This window comes from Dasypus novemcinctus, chromosome 18, assembly GCF_030445035.2.
Source record: "Dasypus novemcinctus isolate mDasNov1 chromosome 18, mDasNov1.1.hap2, whole genome shotgun sequence".
Classification (NCBI taxonomy): domain Eukaryota; kingdom Metazoa; phylum Chordata; class Mammalia; order Cingulata; family Dasypodidae; genus Dasypus; species Dasypus novemcinctus.
In genome coordinates, this window is record NC_080690.1 from 34,394,821 (window position 1) to 34,422,249 (window position 27,429).

The window sequence follows — 27,429 nt, forward strand, 5'->3', positions numbered from 1 at the left end:
CCCTAACCACTGGGCCAAGTCTGCTTCCCATGCATGAAATATCTTTTCCACCTTTTCATTTTCACCCTATTTGTGTCTTTGGGTCTAAGGTAAGTTTCTTGTAAACAACATATAGTTGGATCATGGTGTTTTAGCCATTCTCCCAATCTTTGTCTTTTGATTGGGGCATTTAACTCATTAATATTCAGTGTTACTATGGTAAAAGCAGTACTCACTTCAGCCAGTTTGCTCTTTGGTTTTTATATGTCATATCCTTTTTTTGTCTCTCTTCTTTATTGCAACCTCCTTTTCTGTATAGTTGATCTTTTGTGATGTATCTGACTCATTTCCTTTCTCATTTCTGTTCTGTGTATTTTTTTTATTCCCCCCCTTGTGACTTTTTGCATGCTGTCTGCTCTCTGTGTCCATTTCACTGTACCTTCTTCTGTGTCTATATTTATTATTTTCCCCTTCCCCCTGTGGCTTGCTTGCTGTCTGCTCTCTATGTTCATTCGCTGCTGGCTCTTCTGTGTTCTTGCTTGTCTCCCTTCTTTTGTTGCATCACCTTTGCTGAGTCAGCTCTGCTGCGCCTGCGGGTCAGGTGGTGCTCCTCAGCGTGCAGGTGAGCCTGCCTTCAAGAGGAGGCCCTGGGACGCAAACCGAGGGCCTTCCATATGGCAGATAGGAGCTCATCGGATTGAGCCACAGCTGCTGCCCCTCTGTTCTGTGTATTTTTAATACACATTCTTTGTGGTTGCCCTGGGGTTTATATTACACAATCTACATCCATAACCTACTAATTGGAAAAGATACCAACTTAGCGTCAATAACATACATACTTTCTGTTCCTACATCTCTTTGTTTCCACTCTTTTTTTTTTCTTTTCTTTTTTACTTTATTTTTAAAGAAGCTTTATATTACAGGAAAGTTACATAGAAAATATATGGGATTTGCATATATCCCTGCCTCCTCCCCTCTCACATTTTCCCTTATTAATAACATCTTTAATTAGTGTCCCCTTTATGTTGTTTTTGTCCCATTTACCTCTTTATGTTTTTCATGACCATTCTCAGGAAATAAGGCTTATTCTTGTTCAGTTGCATATTGAGGATACAGTACTATTGTATTTACCCTTTTGTTACCTTTACTGAAGATCTTCATTTCTTCTCATTATTCCAAGCCACTCTCTCCTGTCTTTTCCTTTCAACTTTTAGAACTCACTTTAGTAATTCTTGTAGGGCATATCCTTTGATGACGAACTCTCTCAGTTTCTGTTTACCTATGAATACTTTAAACTCTCCCTAATTTTTCAGGGACAGTTTTGATGGATAGAGAATTTTTGGCTGGCAGTTTTCTCTTTCAGTACCTTAAATATATCATAGCACTACCTTCCTGCCTCCATGGTTTCTGATGAGAAATTGGCACTTAGTTTTATTGAGCCTCCCTTGTATGTAACAAATTGCTTTTCTCTTGCTGCTTTCAGAATTATCTTTCTTCTTGGCATTTGACATTCTGATTAGTACTTGTCTCTGAGTAGGTCTCTTAGGATTTATTCTGTTTGGAATACATTGCACTACTTGGATGTATTTTTTATTTCCTAGAAGTTGGGAAATTTTTAGTCATTGTTTCCTCAAATATTCTTTCTGCCCCTTTTCCCTTCTTTTCTCATTCTGGGACACCCATAACATGGCCTCTTGGTATACTTCATGCTGTTACTTAAATCCCTGAGACACTGCTCAATTTTTTCCACTCTTTTCTCTGTCTGTTCTTCTGACTGTATGATTTCAATTGTCCTGTCTTCTGGTGATTCTTTCTTTGGCTTGTTCAAACCTGCTGTTGTATTCCTCTAGTGTCTTTTTTTAATTGTATTTTTTTGAAGATACATAGATCCCAAAAAATGTTACATTAAAAAATACGAGTCTAGTGTCTTTTTATTCACCATTTTCGTGCCTTTCAAATTCTACTTTATGCTCACACATTGTCTTCTTAATATCCTTTAGCTCTATATCTTTCATCTCCTTGAATTGATTTAGGAGATTTGTTTGAACTTCGTGGATTAGTTGTTCCAAATTCTGTGTTTCCTCTGAAGTTTTAATTTATTCCCTTGACTGAGCTGTATCTTCCTGTTTTTTTAGGTTGGCTTATACATTTTTGCTTATGTTTGGGCATTTGATTATCTTGATGAGTTAACCCTGAAGGTGAGTTTCTCCCTCTTGTCTAAGGTTTTGTTTTTTGTTGGATTTTTGTTAAGGCTCTTCTTTGATGTTGGTCCAACTCATCCTAGACTTTTAGAGTAGGCTGTGTTTGACTGTTCAGATTTTCTCAGCCCTCCTTCATCTGATTCTTGCCCTGGATATGCAATACTATTTTGAAGATTGCAGTTTTTGTGCAGTTGTTTGACTTTCAGGAGAAACCTTCCTTCCTGCTGTTCCTTTTCTAGGAATCTTGATCTGCTCTGTTTTTGTACAGAATTTTCTCCCCAGTTCTTATGATGTGTTTAGTTCTCCTTCATTCAGTACCCACTTTTCCTTATTCTGCTACTCGTCCTGTCTTATAGCAGTTCACTTTTTTTTTTAATGTGAGGTTTTTCTGCCTCTGTTTTCTTTCCCATTAGGTTATTCTGCCCTAGGGAGCTAGATAGGGTCAATCCAGAAAGGTGGGTCAATCTAGAAGTCTGTTTTCTGTGTAGGTGGTCCAGTCAACAGAAACTGGACTGAGTGAGTGCACCTCTTGCCAACAGTTCTGCCGTGGTTTCTCTCTCTTTATTATTTTTGTATGCAGTACAACTCAGTGGCTTGTGTTCTGCCCTGGGTCTCTCTGAGCTGGGGTCTCTGTGCCTGGATATGCATGGGGTTCTAACTTGCCACTGTCAGTGGCTTTTATAGCAGGGGTTCTTAACAAGGGGTCTGTGAGCTTGAATTGAAATTTTAAAAAAAGATTATTCTTCTGGGAAAGGTTGGTGTGGGTGTGATATATTTATTAAGTAATATACAGAATAGTATGGACTTAGTAAGGGATCCATGTTTTTACCTGACTGGCAGATGAAAAGGTTAAGAACTCCTGCTCTATAGTCTCCAAGAGGAAACTGGGCCAGATTAACTCTGCGTGATTCCCAAGCTTTGCAGAACTGAGTGAGGGGGAGTGATCTGTACCAGTGGGTCTGGGACAGAAATTTCCTATCTAATTTTGGAGGTTATTTTTCTGTTTCTTCAGTTCAGCATTTGTGGAGTCCTTCTCCATTTTCTATCATCCTCCAGAGTTCTAAGCAAGTGGGATTTCACCTTTTACTAGCTGATTCTGAGGGGCTGTTTCTAGGGGCTGTTTTACATCACCATGTTTATGATGCCACTTCTGGTAAATGTGTATAATATCTCTTGTACATATTCTAGATCTTGTGTACTTAGCTGGAATCCTCATCAATCCTTTAATTTTATTGCTTTCTTTTAATACTTGGCTGAAACTTGCCCCTTAAACTTGATCTACAGCACTAAACTTTGTGAGTTTAAATCTGATTACCCAGTTCTGAAATAGATGACCTGAATCAGAGAGAAGAGGAATATATTTCCCATTACTGGATTAGAAATACATTTAAATCTAATTTTACATACTTGTAAAAAGCATGCAATTTTATGAATCTATACTTTGCATTAAATTGAGCCTTGATGAAAAGATGTTGTATTTTTATGTATTATTTTTGCAGATAATCACCTCTCTCTGCCCTATGTATGGCAGTCGATTTGGTTATGCCCTTTCCAATGGCACAGTTGGAGTTTATGACAAAACAGCCCGATATTGGAGAATTAAAGTTAGTATGATTCAGCCTCTGATTTTCAGAGATTTTATAGTTATTGAGAAACTTCTGTACTAATTATTGGAATTCTTTTTCAGTCCAAAAATCATGCCATGAGCATTCATGCTTTTGACCTTAATTCTGATGGAGTGTGTGAGCTGATAACTGGTTGGTCCAATGGGAAGGTAAGTATAAGTAGCAGAGTTCAGGTCTAATTCAGAATAATAATTGCCTGAGATGTTTTGGCTATATGAATCAGATCAGTAACATGAAATTATCAATTTGAGTTCCTTAGCTATGCTTTCAAATTTAACTTTACAATCTCACATTTTTTTCTTCCTAGTACAGTTGTCAAGCATTACAGAGTAAGTGGTATCCTCTTGGTCTTATAAAAGCTCTGTTTGGAGGGATGTATCCAGGAAGATTCTTTATAAATCCCTTTTTTAAGGAAGGAGAATCCATTCAATTAGGTTGATTCTAGGTATAAACAGTAAAAAAAAAAAAAAAAGGTTTTTAATAACCTAATAATGAACTGTTTGAATTGTTCATTTTAAATAAATCTTCAAAATTGACTGAAAACTGAAAACTTAGAATTAATGGATGAACCATGCTAGTGTATTGTTTTCCCTGCTATACCTTTAAAATAAAGTCCTCTTTTTTCTTTCTTTATTTAACTTCAAATAAGAATTTTCTGCAGCCTTTTTGGCAAGTCAGGATTGCCTTGTGAGAAACTAAGTTGCTGCCAGATCGCTATGTGTTGGCCTCCGCTGCGGCACTGCAGGCGGGTCACTGCAGGCGAGTCGCTGCCGGGGATCGGGCCTACGCCACGGCCTGACCGGGGCGGCAGCGGGCGGCTCAAGGCTTGGTGGGGACGCGCGGTTCGATGGAGGAAAAACCACGGAGATGAGGTCTATGCGCAGGTCTGATTTTATTCGGGAAGTACATGGGATTTTATAGTGTCATGGAGGCGGGGAGGTTGTGGGAGGGGCATGTCCGCGGGGCAGCTGAGGATTGGCTGCAGAGGCAAGGGCGGACCTGCGGTTTATGACGTAAGCCATTGATGGCAGAGGGGGTTGTTTCCGAGGTTGTGCCGGGGCGGATACGGGATGAGGGCGGTTGAAATGAGGCGGGGAGAACAGCGATCGGCTGGGAGGGGGAAGATAACAGTGGCTGGGAGGAGGGGCGGAGGGAGGCAGCAGCACAAACTGCTGCTGAGAAGGGCCATAATACAGGGAGGTTACGAGGAACAGGCGGGCAAAGTATAAGGAAGCGAAAGGCAGGGTGGGAGCAGGGGACAATTGCTCCCTCTTTCAAAAATAAGAACGCACAGGTTTTGTGGGATTGACATTTTGTAGGGAGGAAAGATGAGGGGGGTGAGAGGAGGGGAAATAGGAGAGAAAGGAACGAGGAGGGGCTACCGGCAGGGGGCGTGGGGGCACGAGGGGGGCGTGAGCAGAGGGGAGGGCGGCTGAAATGCCCGATTCCCCATGCGGAGGGCAGAGAACCCGTACCCGCAGCTCGAGGCGACCACGATGGGCCCTATCGATGGCCGCCTCCTGCCACCTCCGTGAGCCACACCTGGGCGTGCCGGGCCTCCTCGGGAAGGGGATGGCTTTGGGAGAGGACTAGGACAGCTGTGGAAAGGTTGGTGACGAACTGCAAGGCGTCGAGGGGAATAGGGATGGAGACATTTGGCAACGACGAGGAGACAGGAAGGGCGAGGGGGTCGCAGCTTTCTGGGAGGAAGTCGCAGTTGGGGGAGTACATGGTGGGGAAGGTGGGGGAGTGAGGGGAGAGAAAGAGGAAACCAGGTGGTTGAAGAAGGGCGGCCCAAAGGGGCGTGGCCTGGGCTGAGGAGGCTAAGGAGAGCATAATGATGAGAAGGTGTAGGAGGGGGGGGTGGTAGGAGGGCGCGGGGCAGGGGAGGCGCGAGCACGACGGAGAAGCTGGAGAATTTGCTGCTCGATGGAGGCATCTTCGAGGGAGAGACGGCTCAAGCGGCGGACAAGAAGACGACGTCGATGTCGCTCGCGGCGGGAGAGAGCTGGCGTGGTCCCTGCGGGTGATGGTGCAGGAGGGGCAGACTCAGGCGGGCTCGACTGGGCGACTGGAGGCGTCATCTGCAATGACAAGAGGAGAAAAACCTCACGGGGGGGGGGTGAGGTGTGGAGAGGGGCCATCATTATGGCAGGGGGGAATCATCAGGGGGAAGGGGGTCGGGAGGTGGAAGGTCGGCAGGGCCGTGCGGGGTGCCTTTCCCGCATCGCGGGCAAGGAGTGGAGGGCGCGCGGGGAGCGGGGGCTGCTGATGGCGGCTCCATGCCCCGAGGGGCCGGGCGCGGCAGTGCCGGGAGGTTAGGGCACTCCCGTGCGAAGTGGCCTAGCTCGCCACAACGGAAACATGTATTGGTGGTTTGGACGGCGGCAACAAGGGCGGCAGCGAGGGCGGTGGTTTGGCCGGAGACTCCGGAGCAAGCAAGGACCCAGTTTTGGAGGGGCCTGTCACAAAGGGGACGGATAATGGCCTTGCAGGCTGGATTAGCTCCCTCTTGTAGGAGATCTTTGACGAAGGACTCCTTAGCAGCGGCGCCGGTGACGCGCCTTTCGGCTGCGGCTTGCACACGTGCGACGAACTCGTTGAAGGGCTCGTCAGGCTTTTGGAAGAGTTTGGCGAGGGGTTCAGGGGCGGCTGCGGTGCACGAACGGAAGGCTCGAAAAACACAGTCACGGAGCTGGATGAAAAACCCAGGCGGGGTGGCAGTGTAGGCGCTGGGATCGCCGTAAGGGCCGAACCCGAGAAATGCGTTTGCAGGGTAATGCACACCCTGACGAGCATTGTCGGCAATCTGATTGTCGATCAGGACACCGAGATGGGCTCGCCAGTCAATGAATTGCCCGGGGGAGAGAACCGCTCGGGCTAGAGAGATCCAATCGAAAGGGATGCAGCAAGGGATGGTCATACGCTCGAGAAGGTCTTGGGCATGAGGGCTGGCAAGGCCATCCTCTTTTATCGCGTTGCGGAGCATTTGGATGTCTTTGGGAGAAAAGGGCACCCACGCTTGTGGGCTCTGCGGAGTGCGAGCGGGATTGAGGGGGAACATCTGAGCCAGAGGCGGAGTGGGGGAGGTGAGAAAGGCGGTGTCGTACGCTGGTGGAGGAGGATTCCCGATGCTCCCGCTATTGCTGGGGCAGGCGGGATGCGAAGCGGGCCATGGAGGTGAGGCATGGGCGGTGCCACCGGGCGCCGGCCAGGAGGGCGCGGCGGCAACGGTGTTTCTGATTGGCCAAGATGGCGGCACGGTGACGTCACGCCTGACATCACTTCTGGCCTCGGGCCAAGATGGAGGAGTGGCCACGTCATTTCCAGGTACAGGCCAAGATGGCACCGGAGGCTCTGCCGGTTTAGCCGAAAATGGCGATCGGCAGGCATCCGGGACGGGACCGGATGGCGACGAGACAGGAAGAGGTGGGTAAAGGTGGGAAGAGGGCGCCGAGGAAGAAGAAGGAGGAGGTGTGCCATGTTGGCATTGTTTACAGGGCGCGGTGGGGGGAGGAGAATGCAGAGGGTCGCCATGTTGGTTGGGGTCCGGATCGGAGGCTGTGGGGGGATCCAGTTCGAGCGCGGCCTCTAGCTGGGCGGACAGAGAACGAGCATCGTCGTCTCCATCAGGATCGCAGGTGAGAGGGTGGCTAGGCTCACAGGCGAGAGCGGAGGCAGGGGAGGGCACACCTTGGAGACAGGCGCGGATAGCGACGAGGGTCGGGATAAGGCCGGGGGGAAACTGCTTGCGATCGTGCTCCATAGCGGACGTCACCCGCTGAATTAAACGTTCGTAGGTCTCTGGGCTCCACAGAGCACAGGTGACAAGCCAAGGGTTAAAGGGTAGGAGAAGGTCCCAATACCGCTGTAGCTGACGGAGAGAGACCTTCACGTGGTGAGTCTCTAAGAGGGCAGCGAGCAGGCGGACTTGAGGAACCTGACGGGATGAGAGGGAGGCCCCCATCGCGGCAGAGGGCTCAGGAGGGGGGTGAAGGGAGCAACGCCGGAGAGTCCCTACCTTGAGCAGCGGCACGGGAGGACGGCGATGGGTCCCGTGCGAGGGGTCAGCAGCGGGCTGGCCAGACAAGGGGCCGTAGCTGGGGTCCCTGTTCGGGCGCCACCTGTTGGCCTCCGCTGCGGCACTGCAGGCGGGTCACTGCAGGCGAGTCGCTGCCGGGGATCGGGCCTACGCCACGGCTGGACCGGGGCGGCAGCGGGCGGCTCAAGGCTTGGGGGACGCGCGGTTCGATGGAGGAAAAACCACGGAGATGAGGTCTATGCGCAGGTCTGATTTTATTCGGGAAGTACATGGGGTTTTATAGTGTCATGGAGGCGGGGAGGTTGTGGGAGGGGCATGTCCGCGGGGCAGCTGAGGATTGGCTGCAGAGGCAAGGGCGGACCTGCGGTTTATGACGTAAGCCATTGATGGCAGAGGGGGTTGTTTCCGAGGTTGTGCCGGGGCAGATACGGGATGAGGGCGGTTGAAATGAGGCGGGGAGAACAGCGATCGGCTGGGAGGGGGAAGATAACAGTGGCTGGGAGGAGGGGCGGAGGGAGGCAGCAGCACAAACTGCTGCTGAGAAGGGCCATAATACAGGGAGGTTACGAGGAACAGGCGGGCAAAGTATAAGGAAGCGAAAGGCAGGGTGGGAGCAGGGGACAGCTATGGATACCATTTGCCTGTGCTTTCTTTTCTGTCAGTGCTGGATCAGCTAATTCCTATCTTTCCTTCTTTGGTTTTTCTTTACGCTTAGACAGTGTCTTGTACTCTTCCTTTGTTGTTGTATGAACAGATTCTAAATAGCTGTTATGTTGGTTTCCTACTTCTCCACTCAGTTTTGTCTTTGGTATGAGTATTAAAAATTAAAAAGGAACACTGTATGGTTGCTTATTAGGAATTTGAAAATCCATAAAATAGACTATTTTCTGGGGATGTAGAAATTATTATGATTGATTCAAGAATTAGAAAACTGGTAATGATGAAATCAATAGAGTTATCAAAGAGTTACTTCCAAGTATGACCCTGGGCCTAGATATTTTTATGGTTAGGTGCTTTTAAATTTTTAAGGAATTTCTATTAAGTAATCTGTTCCAGAGCACCACCACCCCCCAAAAAAGAAAAGAAAAGAAAATTACTCATTTTATTATATAAGTGGAAAAACTGATACCTAAACTTAACAGAATAGCATAGAAGAGGAACATTTTCAGCTCTAATTTGTGAATGTAGGTGAAAAAAAATACTAAATTGGAGCTATTAGCAAACTGACTTCGTCTTTTGTATTTGGTGAGTTGGAGGGCCAACCTTTCTTCCAGGGTAAACCTCCATATTGAACAAAGCAAAAGAATAGAAAGTCTGTGAAATATTAATTTGGAGTCCAGCTTCTTATCAAATGAACCCTCTTTTTTGTTAAATATTCTAGAAATGCAGTATGAAAGGCTAATTAGCCAGGCTTTAAGTGGAGAGAAGCAAGTTCAGTCTGAGGCAGAGGATTATGTTAATGGGTCCAGCGCTATGGTAAAATACAGAGCACTTGTGAATTTCAGGCTTACATGATGTTGTTATTAGTAGCATGGATATTTGAATACAGTAGACTCCAGACATGTGGCAGAAGCTGGTGGTAGGATGTGACCTATTATACCTTATTTTTTTGTGATAAAGGTTTTACCCAAAGGATGTTTATGAAAAGAGAAAAATTGTTGCTGGCAATGATCATTGAAATGATTACTCTGCCATATTTTCTGTAGCTACCCTTTTATTGATAATCTCTGTGTCTCCCCAGGAACAAACTTATCATTCACTTGATTATCCTTTGTTATTGTTTTTGAGATGCATTTGTTTCTGATTAGTCAGTTATCTCTTTGTCCAGTCTCTTGGAAAGGAGACTCTAAGAGGATGGAAGCACTCCCTAAGGTACCTGAATAGTTTTAATGTAGAAGAGAAACTCTTACTGGAGTTATTGTAAGATGTTTTATGGGTGGAAGACAAGGCTAACTTGGCATTTTTCACATTTTATACATATAAACATTTTTATACATTTCTGTGTAAAATAGGTCTTGTTTTTTATAGAGCTAGTATTTATTGTGTATCTCTCTTAGCCAGGCACTGTTCTAAGTGCTTTACATGTGTGAACTGCTCTTGTACTCATTACACTCTTCTGAAGTATAGATGCTGTTTTCCCCGTGTTCTTGTAATTGAACTCCAGATGAGGAGACCAGGCACAGAATGGTTAAGAAATGTGCCCACAATCCCACAGATAGTAACAGATCTGGAATCTGAACCTGGGCAGTTTGGCTGTGGAGACCATGCCCTTTTGCACTATGCTATATGTATTGTATATACTGCCTTCCAGTAGACCATTTCTTCGAATGAAATATTATGTGGAAGGAAGACCAATATCTAAAACAACTTTTGTTTAAAAAAAAAAAGAGGGGAGCAGATGTAGCTCAGTGGCTGAACACCTGCTTCCCATCCATGAGGTCCCGGGTTCAATCCCTGTACTTCCTAAAAAAAAAAAAGAAAGAAAGAAAGAGGAGGAAGAAAGTAGAGCTAAAGCCTCACGTGGTCCCTGTCCCCTTGGTCCCAGGAGGTCTTAGGTAACTCCTGAGAAGCCTCAGGGCTCCATGGAGCATTCTCAAAAACTGCTAGATTAATGACCTTTCAAGCTGATTTTAACTTTAAAATTTTGGTTTTTAAAAAACTGTAGCATAAGTGAGTTTTCAAGTTCTTATTTATTTTTAGGTTGATGCACGAAGTGACCGAACTGGAGAGGTCATCTTTAAAGACAACTTTTCTTCTGCAATTGCCGGTGTGGTGGAGGGAGATTACCGGATGGATGGCCACGTACAGTTAATCTGCTGCTCAGTGGATGGGGAAAGTAAATTGGGAAGAGAAAAATCCTTGAAGAGTCAGAGTTTCAATCTGATTAGGAAATTCTACTCTAAAATGTTTGCACTGAGATGTGGGAATAATAAATTCACCTAAGTTGGGGAGAGAGAACTTAAATTTTTGGTTTTTAAGAACAGGTAGTTGAAGCCTTAAAAGTAGACCTGGCTGTTCTTGGGCTGTTCTATGGCTGAGGGAGTATTTTTTCCTTTCTTCAGTCCGGGGCTACCTGCCAGGCTCAGCGGAGATGAAGGGGAACCTCATGGACACCAGCGTGGAGCAGGACCTCATCCGGGAGCTTAGTCAGAAGAAACAGAATCTGTTGCTGGAACTCCGTAACTATGAGGAAAACAGCAAGGTAGGTCTTACTGGAAAGGGAAAGTGGACTTTGAAAAGTTGAGACTAATCGGGAGGATTGCAAAATACGAATGGACAAGAGTGTCATTGTCTGCCGGGAGCGCACTCCATCCTACCCACCGGCGGAAGAGCAGATCGCTTCAGGCTTTTTGCCAGTGTCAGAATTAAGAGGGTGTGTATCCTTTGATCTAGAAACTCTGCTTCTAGGCATCTAAACTATAGAATAGTTAAGTGAGTGTTCGAAGACATTAATTGTAGCGCTATTTGTAGTAGTGACAAGTTGGATGCAACCTAAATGTTCATCAGTAGGGAATATTAAGCAGCTCAACAGAATGAAGTATATATAGTTGGACTTACGTAGATAGATATCTGTGTCATTAAGTGAAAATAAGTGAGAGAACAATAAGTGTAGCATATATTTTATCTTTTTAAAAACAAGTTTAAAAAATTGACAACCACAAAAACTGCATGTGTGTGTGTGCATGCTCCTGTACCAAGCTGTGGCTGGAGATGGGCTGGGGAGTGGGACTTTAAATGTTCCTGTCATGCATTGCTGTATTTGAATTGGCTAGACCAAGTGAATTTATTTTGTAATTTTGAAAGAACAGTACAAAAAATTTTTTTTTCAAGGAATGATGAGGTCCAGTGGACCATACTACAGAAAAGGGCAAAGCTGTTTCCCACAGGAACATATGTAGAACAAGGGAGCACAAATTAGGTAAATTCTCTGAATTTTAAAGAATCAGCTTACTATAATAAGATGATGGGAGTCTGTCTTTTGAAGCTGAATAGCCATATTATTTAAAGTTAACATTCGTTCACTTTTTGTGGCTGAGTTATAAGTGGGTGGGTGTTTTGCAGGCCGAATCGAGCAGTCCAATGAATGAGGCTGATGGGCATCGGGGCATCATCCCAGCCAATACCAAGCTCCACACTGCCCTCTCAGTCAATCTGGGAAATGAGACTCAAGCTGCTCATGCAGAATTGTGCATTTCCACCTCTAATGGTAAGAGATTATTTACAGCTGGCATTTATAAGAGCTAATTCCATCTTGGAGTAGTTCTTGAACTGCTTTTTTCCCTCTTTCCTACAGACACCATCATCCGAGCAGTGTTGATTTTTGCAGAGGGAATTTTTATAGGGGAAAGCCACGTGGTGCATCCCAGTGCTCACAACCTCTCCAGCTCCATCCGCATCCCAATTACACCTCCCAAAGATGTCCCCGTGGATCTGCACTTGAAAACCTTCGTGGGTTACAGAAGCAGGTGACCCTTTGCAAGTCACAGTTCATTTCTAGATAGTGTTTAGAAGAGGGCAAGATAGGTAGATTTCCCATTATACGCTAGAGTCTTTGGGACCATAGAAGACACTTAATGGTTCTACCTTTTATTTCCCTAATTTTGAAATCTTTCAAAATGTAAAGAGTATGTAAGTTTTAGATGGTTATTTTCTGGTTTTAGTCAGTTGATCTCATGTTCACAGAAGTTTAAAAAATAAGATTGATGATTTGTTTAGTGTTGGTCACAAACACTATAAGGGTTTGAATACACTTTTATGTTAGGGTATATAACCTTAGCTAGTAAAACAAGCCCTAGGGGAGCACATGTAGTTCAGTGGTCGAGTGCCTGCTTCGCATGTAACGGGGTCCTGGGTTTAATCCCCATTACCTCCAAAAAAAAAAGGAAAGCCCTGTTAAATTTGTTACATTTGTGGAAGGTGAAAGCCTTACATATTCTTTTTAGGTTTTTTAAAGCCTTCGTACATGTGTGTATATACAGATGTTACCTCTAAATCCCAAACCCTCTTATTGTAGCACCTTAATCCTTAAGTTTTTGGGGTTGACTTCAGTGAAACCCTTAAATATCAACTTGATGACCCAGTCTTCAGTTTTTATTTATTTTCTGAGCCTTGCAGTTTTAAATAACATTGTACACAAAACAATTCTCTTGTACTCTGTTGGTGGCCGTAGCACCCATTTTCATGTGTTTGAGTTGACGAGGCAGCTCCCCCGATTCTCCATGTATGCGCTGACTAGCCCAGACTCTGCCAGTGAGCCACTCGGTTATGTTAACTTTATCATTGCAGAACGGGCACAGAGGGTGAGTATCCTGCATTATTCTTTCATTATTTTTGCACTTTGGAATCTTCTAGGTGATATTTCCTAGAAAGGGGGAAGTTATGTGAATGTGTTATGTTGTTCAGCAGTTAAGTTTGACATGAAAGAGTTAGATGTAGCTTGGAATAGGCTTGTAACCTGTAATAAAGTTTTTGCTAAAACTTTTTTCTCACTTTGAAGGAATACATGTTATTTCCTTGAGCAATTTTTGGTTCAAGGTTAATTCTTACCAGTTTTTAATTCCTCTTTTGTTGTGGCCTTGTATGGTTGTCCTAATCTAGTGTTTCATGAGGAACCTCTACAAAGATTGAAAGATAGTGGCAACTTCTTTGGGGTCAAGTGCTACTTTAACTAATTAAATTCTTTAGTGATCATGGAGAATTCTCCTCACCAATCTGCCTCTCGATGTGTGTCCATGAATACTTCATTTTAACATTTTTTGAAGAACAGAATGGTAGTTTTAAGCAGACTTCATTGTCAAGGATATACCCACAAAGGATCACCCATGCAAACAGAATTAGCATCATACCTGGATTCTTTATACATTTCATATAAGATTATGTCTAAGTAGAAAATGCTGCAGAAAGAATCATGTAAAACCTGTGTGTTAGGGAGCTAGATATAATTTTGAATGTTATTTGAGAACATGTTTGAGTTGGAAAAAGAGAGTGTGATTTGTTTTCTTGATGCAGGAGTGTGTGTGAAGTATAATTCTTTTTTCTTCTCCAAAGCCAAGAAGTAAAACTAGAATCTAGAATGATTGTATTTTAAAAAAGAATTAAAAAAAAAAAAAGAATTTCATTTCCTTGTGTTCATTTTTAAGGTTGTTATGTGGCTCAGCCAGAATTTTCTGTTACCGGAAGACACTAACATTCAGAATGCTCCATTTCAAGTGTGTTTCACATCCTTACGGAATGGCGGCCAGCTGTATATAAAAATAAAACTTAGTGGAGAGGTAATGTTTACTGTCATAGGGCATGGAGTTTTCACGTAAGGTTTCCCATTCAGTGCAAAGTGAGGCAGCATGTGTTTTGGATATTATGTGGAAGTTCTTTGGGTGGCGAGACACAAACAGCCAGTTGAGAATGCATGAAAGGACAGCTTAATTATTATAGGTTGGAGAGCCTGGAAGAGGAAGGGGCAGAATGAGGGTGGTGGAGCCTGGGGCTGACCTAACCTAGCTCCTGGGTGGGTCAGTTTGGGGGGTGGAGAGAAAAAGTTTGGGTCCCCAGCTCTTGCCTTTGCTGTGACCCAGAGGGGAGGAATAGGACTTTGCCGCTGGTGCTGGGGATTAGCAGGTTTAAATTATACGGTGTGGAAAGCAAAAGTGGCAAGGGCCATTTGGAGAAGCCAAGGATGACTTTTATCATTGAAACCATATGGAGGGAAGCAAATTTGGCTCAACTGATAGAGCTTCCGCCTACCACATAGGAGATCCAGGGTTCAAACTCAGGGCCTCCTGGCCCATGTGGTGAGCTGGCCCACACACACTCCTGACTGACAGAGCTTCTGCCTACCGCATAGGAGGTCTAGGGTTCAAACCCAGGGCCTCCTGGTCTGTGTGGTGAGCTGGCCCACGCACAATGCTGATGTGCGTAAGGGGTGCCATGCCATGCAGGGGTGTCCCCCGCATGCGGGAGCCCCACGTGCAAGGATTGCACCCCTCACAGAGAGCCACCCTGCACAAAAAAAGTACAGCCTGCCCAGGAGTGGCGCCGCACACACACAGAGCTGATGCAGCAAGATGATGCAGCCAAAAAAGACACGGATTCCTACTGCTGCTGACAAGAATGCAAACGGACACAGAAGAACACACAGCGAATAGACACAGAGAGCAGACAACACGGTCTTTAAAAAAAAAAACAAGAAACCATATGGAGGTATTGGTCTGGCTAGTTAATGGTTACGCCCAGGGCAGGGCTAACTGGGGAGGCCACTCAGGAGGAAAATTTATGGGGAGCAGGTGTAACTCGGTGGTGAGTGCTTGCTTCCCATGTACGAGGTTTAATCCCTGGTACTGCCTAAAAAAGAAAGTGTGTGGGGAGGACTTATAACTAAGCCAGGCAAGATGATGAGACACCAAATATAATTTATTTTATGCCATTACAGCATGACACCAGTCTCAAGGTCATAAATCATGTGTTTCAGCTTAGTCTATTAGTGTTATTATCTTAGACACTGAAGTATAATTTAGAACAGCACTTTTCTCCCTCCCTTCTTCCCTTCAGTTCTTCCTTGTCTAATTTGGGAAGGGGTAGGAATACAGAGGCAACCAAAAACATTTTCACTGTTTGAATTTTTTGTTGTTATTTAGTTGATAAGGCTGGAGGATTGCTCTTTGAGCCAGCAGCTGAAATAATGAATGTGGTTTGTAATTTCCTTGAAGACTAAACTTGATCTGATTCATCACCCCGTATAAATATATGTTACATAAATGTGTTGAATATGGGAAAATTTGTTTAATATCTGAGGATGCTTGTCTTTTTTTCTTGATAGATCACCATCAATACTGATGATATTGATTTGGCTGCTGATATCATCCAATCGATGGCATCATTTTTTGGTATTGAAGACCTTCAGGTAGAAGCGGATTTCCCTGCCTACTTTGAGGAATTACGGAAAGTGTTGGTTAAGGTGAGGGAGCATAGTGGTTGTGTTTGGGAGAACATGGCAGTATAATGTTTGAAACGTTTCTCTTAGGAAATTAATGGTGCTATAAAGGTACCTATGATATATGATAGTCATGTTGTAAAGAATTCTTGTAAATTAAAAAAAAATTAAAATTGAACTAGTGATCTGGGTCTCCCAGGTGGGGGTTGTCAGGGGTATGCTGGCGCTCTCTCTCTAGCGTTTGTGTTATTTTCACAGCTGTCCTGTAAGTTTGAAAGTATTTCAAAATAAAAAGTTAAAAAAATTGAGCTGGGGAGCCAGTGTGGCTCAGTGGTGGAGTGCCAGCTTCCCATATAAGAGGTCCCAGCTTCAATCATCAGCCCCAGTTCCTTAAAAAAAAATTGTAACTAGTATTGGATAGTTCACTAGCTAAAGGATCTCTTTTAGAAAAGCGAGTGGTTAGCTTAAAATTTTTTTTTATTAGAAGAGTTGTAGGCTTACAGAAGAATCATGTAGAAAATAGAGTTCCCATACCACCCCCTGCCCCACTCACCCACAGAGTTTTTCTTATTAATAACAGTTTGCGGTAGTGTGGTACGTTTGTTAGTTGATGAAACAATATTATAATTATACTGTTAATTATAGTCTGCAGTTTATTTTTATTGTGTTGTATAATCCTATGTTGTTTTTCTTTAATTTTTATTCTAGTAATATAAACACAACCTAAAATTTCCCTTGTTAAGCACAAATATATCATTCAGTGCTGTTAATTACATTTACAGTTGTACTTCCATCACCACCATCATTACCATAACTTTTCCATCACCTCAACGGAAGCTCTTTACCAATTAAGCAATAAACTCCCCACTCCCTACCCCCACTCCTGGCCTCCAGAACCTGTATTCTAGTTTCTGACTCTCTGAATTTGATTGTTCTAATTATTTCTTGCTGTGAGAGCATACAACATTTGTCCTTTTGTGTCTGGCTTATTTCACTCAACAGATGTCTTCAAGGTTCTTGAATAGTTAGCTTTTTTAAAAAAAGATTTTATTTTTTATTTATTTTTCTTCCCTTCCCCCCCATTGTCTGCTCTCTGTGTCCATTCGCTGTGTGTTCTTCTTTGTCTGCTTGCATTCTTGTCATTAGCATCAGGAATCTGTCTGCATCATCTTGCTGTATCAGCTCTCCATGTGTGCGGTGCCACTCCTGGGCAGGCTGCGCTTTTTTCGCGGCTCTTGAGGGGCACATTCCTTGTGCATGGGGCTCCCCTACACAGGGGACACTCCTGCGTGGCACGGCACTCCTTGCACGCATCAGCACTGTGTGTGGGCCAGCTCATCACACGGGTCAGGAGGCCCTGGGTTTGAACCCAGGATCTTCTGTGTGGTAGATGGACACTTTATCCACTTTCCAGTGGTTAGCTTTTGACCACTCTGCTTTCTTTGTTTGAGTTAGAGGGTTGCTTTAAAAAAAAATGTCCTATTACCATTTTACTTTATTAACCCTTCATCTTGTCTCTAGTATCTACTTTTGTGTTTAGCCTAGTGCTTTCTAACAACCCAGGTTCAAAATTAAAAAGCAGAATAAGGGGGGATTGTGATTGGCTTTAAATGATCAATTTTCACAACATTCTCACCCCAAATCCCTAAAATGTTAATGTGTATGTTAGTAGAACTCCTAGTGCTAAGACATGGGAAAGATCCAGATGGAGTATCATCTTGAGTAGTGGAGGCGGCATTGACTAATTTTGTTGAAGAGATGAAATAATGGGAGGTAGCTAAGATGATGGGAGGAAAGGGAAAAGGGCCTCTGTACCTGGAAGATGGTGTCTTCTCAGTCTGTCTAGTTTTCAAGAGGTTTCTGAAGCCCTTTTAATTCCTGAGTGTTCCTGGTCTCCAGGTGGATGAATATCATTCAGTGCATCAGAAGCTCAGTGCTGACATGGCTGATAATTCTAACCTGATCCGAAGTTTGCTGGTCCGAGCTGAGGATGCTCGTCTGATGAGGGACATGTAAGTATTCACCATAACTGGACAAGTGCCAGGCCAAAAACATGAGCAATATTGAATAATGGCAACTCTGAGCTGCTGCTAGTAGGAGTGTAAATTGGTACAACTACCTTGGAAAATAGCTTGGCATTTTTGGTGTATTTGAAAATCCAAATCCCTTTCGATACAGTAATCCTACTACTGGTTTATGGCTTAGAGAAATTTCTTCACACATAAACCAGGATAAATGTCATGAAGACATTGTTCATAAGAATCCGAACATGAAAACAATCCAAACTACCATCGACAGTTTAATGGATAAATTGTGATATATTCATGCACTGGAATACTATACAGCAAGGAGAATGAATTACCCTCATGGTATAGAACAACAAGGACAAATCTTACAAATGTAATGGAGACTGAAGGAAGCAAGATTCAAAAGAATTTGTACAAAATGCTTCCATTTATACAGTTTGAAAACAGATAAAACTAAACTATATTGTTTAGGAAGCTTATGTAGATTATAAAAATATAAAGAGATTATAAAAATAACAAGAGATTATCATCTAAAATGCTGTTTTTTGAAAAGATGAATGTGTAACTATGTGATTATACCAAATACCATTGATTATACACTTTGGATGAATTGTGTGCTTTATTAATATGTATCAGTAAAATTAAAAGTGCTCTTTTCTCCTAGGAGAAGAGATTATCATAAGATGCTATTTTCTTCCTAGGGGAAGAGGGATTGTGTTCAGAAAGGACACATGGGGAAGCTTCTGGGATGCTGGCAAGGTCCTGGTTTTTGACCTGGTTGACAAACATTTGTTCTAAGAATTTTTCTGAATATATATTATATTGCACAATAAAAAAGTTAAAAATAAAATTGTGCAGGTATAGCTTTTTTCTTGCTGAGATACAAAATTCATCTGGGAAATAAAGTACACTGCGGTGAATTTAGTGAAATAGTTAACCAGTGATGATAGATGAGGTTTATGTGTATATATTAGAGGCAAGAGTTCTACAGTGCTGATTTCTTTTCTTGAAAGGCCTGAATTATTGGCAAATAATTAAATGGTCTTTCTCATAAGTACGTGATTTTTCCAATAATTATATTATGGAAAATTTCAAACACATACAAAAGTAGATGTAATGAATTCCCATGCACCAGCCACCTAGTTTCAGGTTATCAAAATAATGGCTAAAAACAGAAAAAAAAATGGCTGATCTTGTGTCCTGTGTCCCCCCCAGGTCCCTTCCTGGTTCTGGATTTTTTTTTTTTTAAAGAAGATTTAGATTACTCTGGATTGTTTTGAAGCAAATTCTGGATATTGTTTAACTTCAGCCACAAATATTTTGGTGTGTATTTCTGAAGGACAATGAGCCTTTAAAAATATATACCTATAATACCTTTATCATCCTAAATAGAAAGTAAAATAATATATTATCACAAAATACCTAGTCAGTGTTTAAATTTCCCCAGTTGTCTCATGCTTGTGTATGTGTGTGTGTGTTTTAAGGTGGTTTGTTCAAATCAAGATCCAGAGACCATACCTTCATTGCATTTGGTCCATAGGTTTCTTAAATCTCTTTGAATTCATGTTTGCTTGCTCTTTTTTTTTTTTCTCCTTCTCTTCCTCTCCCACCTCTGTAGTTTCTCATTTTGGATTGTACTGTTCATATCATTGTTTAACATTATTCTCTGACCCTTGTGTTTATGTTAGAAAGTTAGCTATAGAGGCTCAATCAAATTCAGGTTGAGGTTTTGGCAAGAATGTTTCACAATGACGTTATGGTCCTGGGTTCAGTCTCTGGTACCTCCTAAAAACAAAACAAGCAAACAAACCAGAAAAACCAGCTCTCATTGGGGAGGGGATGTAGCTCAGTGGTACATCGTAATGGGATTGCTGGGTCATCTAGTAGGTATATGTTTAACTTTGTAAGAAACAAGTCAAGCCATTTTCTAAAGTTGCTTATCATTTTGCATTCCCATCAGCAAGTTCCAGTTGTTCCATATCCTTTCCATTATTTGGTTTCATGTTTTTTTTTAGTCATTTAAATTATAGTGTATTAATACCTCATTATGGTTTTAATTTTATGCTTTTGTTTTTTTAAAACCTTAATAAAACACGAAGATAAATCTGTTGTCTAAAAATATTTTATTTAGATCACTTTCATCTAATCAATATTAATCTGAAAGTTGGGGAATAGCTTATCCCTTTGCACACTTTTCCCTGCCTCCCAGCACAGTGAGCACTTGGTAATTCTTAGTTCCTGCCAATACCCAAGGTAGGCCACTTCCATTTATTTGGAAGAAATAGAATATTTTGATAAAACTTCTCAATATTCTCAAAGCAAACATTAGCAGTTACCTTTTTTTAAAAAAAAAATGGAAATACAGCTATGTGCTTAAAAAGTTTGTAAGTTTTTCCATTTAAGTCTGCTATATTGAGATAGGATGATGTTATATTTATACTGATTTACACAGGAAAACAATGAAGAATCGCTATATGGAACTCTATGACCTTAATAAGGACTTGCTAAATGGGTATAAAATTCGCTGTAACAATCACACAGAGCTCTTGGGAAACCTCAAAGCAGTAAATCAAGCAATACAAAGAGCAGGTCGTCTGCGTGGTAAGTCTCTTCGTAGCATATCTGTCTGTAATTTTTTTGGTGAGAATCCTTTGAAGATGGTGGTCAGCACCCAGGAATTCATATTGGAGCCTGGAGTACATTCCTTTAACCCTCAGGTTGGCACCAGTACCTTGAATTTCAGTCAATCAGCCTATTGTTTCACTTGAGTTTGTCTCCAAACTTCAAAGGGAAAGAAAGTCTTTGGCCCCTTTCTTTAGATCTTGCTGCATCCTCAAAAGAAACCTTGTGACATATACCCAAAAGGAAATGTATAGCCTTAAAGACCCCTGTTAGAGGGACTGAAAAATAATGTTAAGCACCCAACTTAAAAATTTAGAAAAAAACCAAAATAGGATGAACTCAAAGGATGGAAAAATAAAGCCAGAGATTTATAACAATGCTCTTGTTCTGAGTTAATGCTTTTGGCCTTTACAAGTAGCCTTTCTAGGTTAATTGTAGATTTGTTCCTTTTCTGTAAAACTGACTTTTGGCCTCTATGTTTGGCTTGTGATAGATTCCCTCACAAACTTATCTTTTTAGGCAGTAGTGAGATTTGGTTACATTTGCACTTCATATACCTCTTTACATCCCATTTTATGTTGTTTTAACATAAAACTGGAGTCTGATTTATAATTTTATCTTTAGTAATCATTTGGATCATACTAATTTGAAACCTCTTTTCATACAGTTGGAAAACCAAAGAATCAAGTGATCACTGCTTGTCGGGATGCCATTCGAAGTAACAACATCAATACCTTGTTCAGAATAATGCGTGTGGGGACAGCTTCTTCGTAGGAGAGGAAAGGATAAATAACACAGGTGCTGGAAAATGTTTTTCCTAAAACATCTAGGCAGGTTTGCTTTGGATCACATCCTGGTAAACTTAGTGTGCTGGGAATGAAAACAACCTTGGTGAATTGTACAAGTGAATAAAACATTTCATTGGAAAAATGTATTCACTTTCTATTTTTAAATCAGTAATCCTGTTGCAGAACAATGCTAGATTGGTGTAGAGAAAGAGATGAAGACCTTTGAAAGGGCTTTAAAGTGCAAGGGTTTATTATGTAAAGTCAGTGTATAGATACAACTTTTTTCTTGAAATTGTAATTGTATTTGTAATTTAAAAATAGATAATGTGCTTTTTCATTAAAATTTAAAGATGTTGACCTTTGTGTTGGCTTTTAGCTTTATCAGAATTTTATAAATCATTTGTATTTTGTGGAGAGAAATAAAAACATGGATATTTGTGTCTTCCTTTTAATCATGGAAAGAACATGTATGTACCAATTTTGGTTTAAAGGAGAATCAGTTTAGGGTGATCTGTTAGTGGGGGTAAAGCTAGCTGCTGTAACAGATAGACATCAAAATTCATTATGAATCATTTAGTTTTCATTTATATAAAGATTTCTTTATAGTTGTTCAGGGACCCAGGTTTTTTAAATCATATAGCTCCCTCATCTTCTAGGGCAGTCTTTCTCAGTGTGGGTACTCTAGAGAAATAAGCCCAAGGAACATACTCTCATCTTCTTTGTATATAATGGAGACCTAAGGACATTGGGTTTTAATTCTCTCATTTGTAACCCTATTTGAAAAGGCCTGTTCTAGGGCCTTTCAGTTACTTACTTAGAGCAGGTAGAAAAGGAAAAAGAGAACCAGGAGGAAACACATCTTTTAAAAGCTGTGGCCTGGAAATAGCCTATTATTTCCATTCCCGTTCTATTGATTATAGTTTAGCCACGGCAAGGGAGGCAAGGTAGTGAAATCTGGCTGCACCGAAGAGGAGAGAGCTGATGCTTATACCAACAGATAGCAACCCTCCCCTAGGAGCTAAAATTCTGCCCTAAGGTAGATTTCAGGATAGGTTTAATGACTAAATAGTAGTCAGTTGCCATGTCTTCATACTGTTCATAAGTAGTTAGAGGGAGTGGTGCCCTGCTCCTGAGGTTAGTGTAAATTAATTTTACTAGTCTACTCCATTTGGCCACTTAGGGTTCTTCTGTTTCTGAAACATGAGCTTTACTGGCATCTTAATTTTTATGGGAATATGCACTACAATAGTTTTATTTTGCATTTTCAACCTGTAATCTCAGAGACATTTACATAATATGTATTATTTTTTGGTAATCCCTGAAATAGTAAAATACCATTATATCTGTCAAAGATGAAGAAACTGAGGTTCAGAGATGAATTGGCTTTCAGATAGGAGTTCCTGGCAAATTCAGAGTCCCATTGTTGAGTCTGCTTTCTGTTTTAGCCATAGCCTAAACTGTACCTTTTGAAGTTGAACTCTCTAGTGGCTTCTAGTTTTAAATTGTATGGTGTGAAGGTAAGTATGAATTGAAAATGAAAAACCTATAAATTTTCCCTGGTGCAAAAAGGGGAAGAGACTTCCTCCCTCCCCACCCTTCTAGCATTCTTTAAAAAACTTATAAATACTTTCCCTGCTCCTTTGAGATGTAAGAGAATCTTACCCAGCCTGTCTTTCTCAAGGAACTAGAAGCATCTCTCTGAAATGTAAACGAGGAGGTTAGTGTCCTCTTTCTCCATTTCCTTGATAGTTTTTAACAGCATTTGCTCTATGTGGTCTCTTGAGGATTCTGGTATTTTAGAGAAAGCTTTTCAGCATTTGAGAGTGCTCTGTTAAAAATTTACACATCCCCCTCCCGTCACATTTCAAATACTTATTTTTTAAAAAATGAATATGGTTTTAATAGTTTTTTTTTTTTTTAAATACCAGGTCTGCCTATCCAAATATCAAGGCTTAGCTGAAATGCTCTCTCCTCAGGAGATCTTTCCTTCTTCCAAATTTATTCCCTAACTCTTAACTATATTCTGATATGTATTTGCTTGTATAAATCTCAGTCCTCTTACATTAAGTGAAAACAGGGGCTGCATCATTACAGCTTTAAGCCTAGAAAGCACAGGATAGCATTTGCTACTCTTCATGGGATTGTCTGTTGTCTATAAACCTGAAACTATATTATATAACCCTAGAAGTGTTTTCAAGAATGGTTTTTCAACATGGTCATTAATGTTTCAGATTTTCTAAGTAGCTTTTGCAAATCTGCTAATTCAGAATCCTGTGATTATATAACTAAATTATCTCTAATTTTACTTTGAAACTGAAGTACAAGAAGCCACCCATTGCAGCTTGGTCTTTAGTATTTTGCTCCAGATCTTGCAAGGAATGTGTGGCTTGCTCTAACCAGAAACAAAGGGAAAGGAATTCTGGGAAATATAGTTCAGTTTAGCTAACTTGATACATTACAAGCAACACAGTGGTTGTCATAAGATGGTGGGATTTCAAGTGACCTTTAGTTTATATGTGTTTTAATTTTCCATAGTGAACATGTATTATTTATATAATCTGAAAAAAAAAAGCTATTTGCTTTGGCCAAATAATCTCCCTTTACAAAAGTAAGTTACAACAATTGGAAGTTGATGGTGAAGAATTAAGAGAAAGATGTCATCTATCATAAAGGTGAACATCCAGTTTTTATCTGAAAGAGGTATATGATGCCCATCTTTTAGTTCATAGTCCAGTAGGTGCTGCTGGAGATGATGTAACTGACAGCAACATCAGTGTTTGGCTCCCAAGGCTTTTTTCCCCTTGGACACCTAATCCCTTTTTATAGTATGTAGATTTCATAAACATGTTAACAAAGGGGAAACTAATAAGCACATTTTAACTCTTGTATAGTATGCCAAAATTTAGATTTCACTGTCTAGTAGAAAGCTGGGTGACCTCTTAGATGTTGCCTAGAGCCATGAGTCTTAAACTATTTTCCAAGTTTGGCACACATGGCAGCTTCACCTGCCCAAAACTTTTCCCTGGCCCTTCCTAGAGTTACATGCCATTGATGGGGTGTTAGCTATAACCTCAGCCCTCTCTCCCACTCTTTAAAACATCAGCATATAAGTGAATGAAAGTAATATTACAAGTATGATCTTCAATCTACAGACATTTAAAAGAAGGCATGCTTTGAAATTTCTACCATTAGTAACAAAGTATTTATAATTCCACTTGAGCATCAGTCCACTGCAGTTAATAAAAATGTGGTCTCTAGTATGTATGTAAAACGGTCCATTAAGGTGTGGGAAGACAATATTAGAACTAGTTATGGGTGTATCTTTTTAACTTATCCTTTAAAAATTAGTGCTTATTTTATAATATTGAATGGTAGTATATGTGTAAAATATATAAATCAATATCCATATATTGGGTGTACATGCTAAAAGATTTTTTTACTGATGGTATTTTAAACCATCAACTAAATGGCAGAAAATGAAATTCATTCTCTTTGTTTCAATGCAAACTTTATAAAAGAATTAAGACCCAAAGGTTTAGGAGATAAAAGAGAAAGGTGAGAAGTTTAAATGCCCAATGTTTTTTCTATTAATTAGTAAAAACAAACAAACTAAAAGCCCTGAAGTGGCTAGAAATAAATGTAAAAAGACAAAGGAAACGGGGATAATCTTGGATTGGAATGAGAACAGCTTCTTTCAACTAAAGATAGAATAACATCTAATACCCACACAGATAGTTTATAACAGATAGTTATAAAACCCCCAAGGACAGTTCAGAAAAAAAAAAGATGTAACAAAATGGACAGCCTCTTGGTATTTTTTTGTTTTTTAGGCTGTACCAGGTATTGAACCCAGGACCTTGTATATGGGAAGCAGGCGCTCAAGCACTGAGCTACATCTGTTTCCCATCTTGGTAATTTGATGTGTCTTTTTAGCATTCAAACAAACAAAAAATAATGTCATACAAAAAAAGGTAGCTGGTTAGCTGGTTTTATAGTTGACCCTACTATATTCAGGAAATAAATTCAAGAAAATGAAAGCCACGTGAGGGGATAGAATCATTTAGTAATACAAAAGCTATTACTCCAAGATGGAGAGGCAGTAGGCCAGTGAACACGCCTACACATGGCGAAAGCAGTCTCTCTCACCAACCAAGTCTCTTGGGGCCTTGTGGTTTAGGCCAGATGTTTTCCAAGGGAACACAACATCCATGTCCACACTGTCCTGTGGGAGTTACAGCAGAACGAAGCCACAGGCAATAGGAGGAAGTATAGTGATTCAAATCATGTCAGAACACTAAGGCCCAGCATGAACAGGACGTAAAACTCTAGTTTACAAACCAGTGTGATTGGGAAGGGCAAAATCTGCAATCATTTGTAAGTATTAAAAAAAAATCACTAATGAAGCCAAAAATAACAAAAAACAAAGTTAAAAAAATTTTTTTTTTCTTTTTTTTAATCAAGAGATAAGTACCTAGCTTCAAGCTCAAGGTGTAAATTGAGGACAATTTATGAGTCCTGTTACAGAACAACTAAAATGCAGCATGTAAGACCACCATGTAGGTCTCTGGAAGCCTGGCTCTTCCAGACTTCCCAGCCCTGATGAAGGATTACTTCTTTGTTCAGCTTTGCCCAGCGCTGTTATTCAAAATAGACGAATGAAAAGTCCCAGAAACCTGTTCTGTGTGGGAAGGTTTTCTTTTGTTCTAAGCTTCGGTGGTTAATATGCTTGACAAATTTCAGAGTCTCTCTATCTCTGTAGATCAATGCCAAAGAATTGTTTTCTGGATTCACTGTTAGCAGCTGAAATAGGCAAATATAATGACACATCAGAACACAGAGCTAATTTACACTGTTTTCTCAATGATTCATCACTGAACAGATGGTTTCCATATCAAGTATTTAGACTGAGGATAGGGAATCCTTTGCAAAATCCTTTTTAAGGGAAGAGCTTTTGCTTTGGCTATTCAACTTTTCCAACACGCTCCATTCCAGCACATAACCAGAAATGGTTTACCTAATGCTTTTATTTTTACTACACTGAAAGATTAATAGGACTGTACCATTGGCTCTTAATTTATTTGTAATTTCTCAGTAAGACCTGACAAAGTAGAATAAACGCTTATTATCCTTTAGCTTCATAATTCCCTGCTGAGAATTTTCTGCTAGAAATCAGAACTACTGTTAGGCAGACCAACATGGATTTATTAGCCAAGGACAATGGCAGAGGTCATAAAAATTGGGTCTCTGAAGAATGAAACCTTCCTCAAGAACAAATAAGCATAGTTTTTCTATTAGAAATCAACTTACCTCTTCATCTTCACCTTTGGCAATGTAGGAAGTAAAGCCACCGTATTCTGGCTCCCAGCCTTACGAGGGGAAAACAAACTATTCAGAAAGCTCTCCTTCAAGAGTTATATAATCTGCTTAAATCACTGATCTCATGCTGTTTAAAACTGGAGGAGCTGTGAGTTTAGTAGTAGCCAACTTTATAACTTGTGAGGCTGAATTTATCATCCAACTTATCACAGATTCCCTCAATCTCCTGGGGTAGCTGAACTGGAATTTGGGCTTATTTCAACCAATATTGAATAAGAACTGAAAATAAAGAGAGAATTAAATGTAATATATACCCAGAGGGACAATTACATAAAAGCTGTAGAGCTGGAGGGTACTTGGGGAATTAATAGTATAGTCCATCTCCCCATACCCTAATCACAGATGAAAATCCTACTAGTTAGATGACTGAAATTCGATGCCCTCCAAAATCCCTTACAACTTTGAGATCTTGCCATTGGGATCCTAGGGGAGGCAAATTTTTCCCGAATTGGTTCAGATGGAGAAGGTCACTCAAGAGAGACTGCTCCTCTTAAGGAAGCAACCCATTACTTTCCTTCTTCACTCTTACCTTCACAACCACAGTAGAGAAGTAAGTCCAGGGCAAATTCAGTCTTGCTGTTGTCATGGATTAGAGTGTAGTGACCAGTCTTCCAATGCCTTAGTTCTCCCTGGCATGTGGGAACACTTGATTCTAAGAAAAAACCCAGAAGTACCATAAAACTTAGCCAAGGGTAAACAAATAACCTTGATACATCTGCTGAATTGCAGGGAGATGATAATTAGGAATGATGTAGCACTAAAGGGAAACCATTCCCTGAAACTTTCAGCTGAGGTCCTATATCAGTCCAGCCTTGAAAATGATTGTCAGAATTAACTGGGTT

The 27,429-nt window shown here is 41.2% G+C and overlaps 2 protein-coding genes across 8 annotated transcripts in view; one reads left to right on the plus strand and one right to left on the minus strand.

The window, feature by feature from the left end:
* The window catches only part of BBS2 (Bardet-Biedl syndrome 2), a 35,507-nt gene extending 13,939 nt beyond the window's left edge, over positions 1-21,568 (plus strand). For both annotated transcript variants that reach the window (XM_004456563.5, XM_071209158.1), the window contains exons 6-17: positions 3,680-3,784; positions 3,868-3,954; positions 10,548-10,683; positions 10,910-11,049; positions 11,910-12,054; positions 12,142-12,313; positions 13,018-13,147; positions 13,988-14,119; positions 15,661-15,798; positions 17,674-17,786; positions 20,254-20,402; positions 21,091-21,568. In XM_004456563.5, coding sequence (XP_004456620.1) covers positions 3,680-3,784; positions 3,868-3,954; positions 10,548-10,683; positions 10,910-11,049; positions 11,910-12,054; positions 12,142-12,313; positions 13,018-13,147; positions 13,988-14,119; positions 15,661-15,798; positions 17,674-17,786; positions 20,254-20,402; positions 21,091-21,197 — 1,554 coding nt within the window. In that variant the 3' untranslated portion in view covers positions 21,198-21,568. The remainder of the gene's footprint in view (positions 1-3,679; positions 3,785-3,867; positions 3,955-10,547; positions 10,684-10,909; positions 11,050-11,909; positions 12,055-12,141; positions 12,314-13,017; positions 13,148-13,987; positions 14,120-15,660; positions 15,799-17,673; positions 17,787-20,253; positions 20,403-21,090) is intronic.
* Positions 21,569-25,637: 4,069 nt separating this feature from the next.
* The window catches only part of OGFOD1 (2-oxoglutarate and iron dependent oxygenase domain containing 1), a 31,556-nt gene continuing 29,764 nt past the window's right edge, over positions 25,638-27,429 (minus strand). For 3 of the 6 annotated variants that reach the window (XM_004456565.5, XM_004456564.4, XM_023588260.3), the window contains exons 11-13: positions 27,117-27,239; positions 26,519-26,577; positions 25,638-26,011 (exon numbers count right to left, since the gene is read on the minus strand). In XM_004456565.5, the coding sequence (XP_004456622.1) occupies positions 25,850-26,011; positions 26,519-26,577; positions 27,117-27,239 (344 nt within the window). In that variant the 3' untranslated portion in view covers positions 25,638-25,849. Of the gene's footprint in view, positions 26,012-26,518; positions 26,807-27,116; positions 27,240-27,429 lie in introns of all 6 variants that reach the window. The other 3 variants (XR_011646292.1, XR_011646293.1, XM_058279995.2) reach the window with 2 other exon arrangements.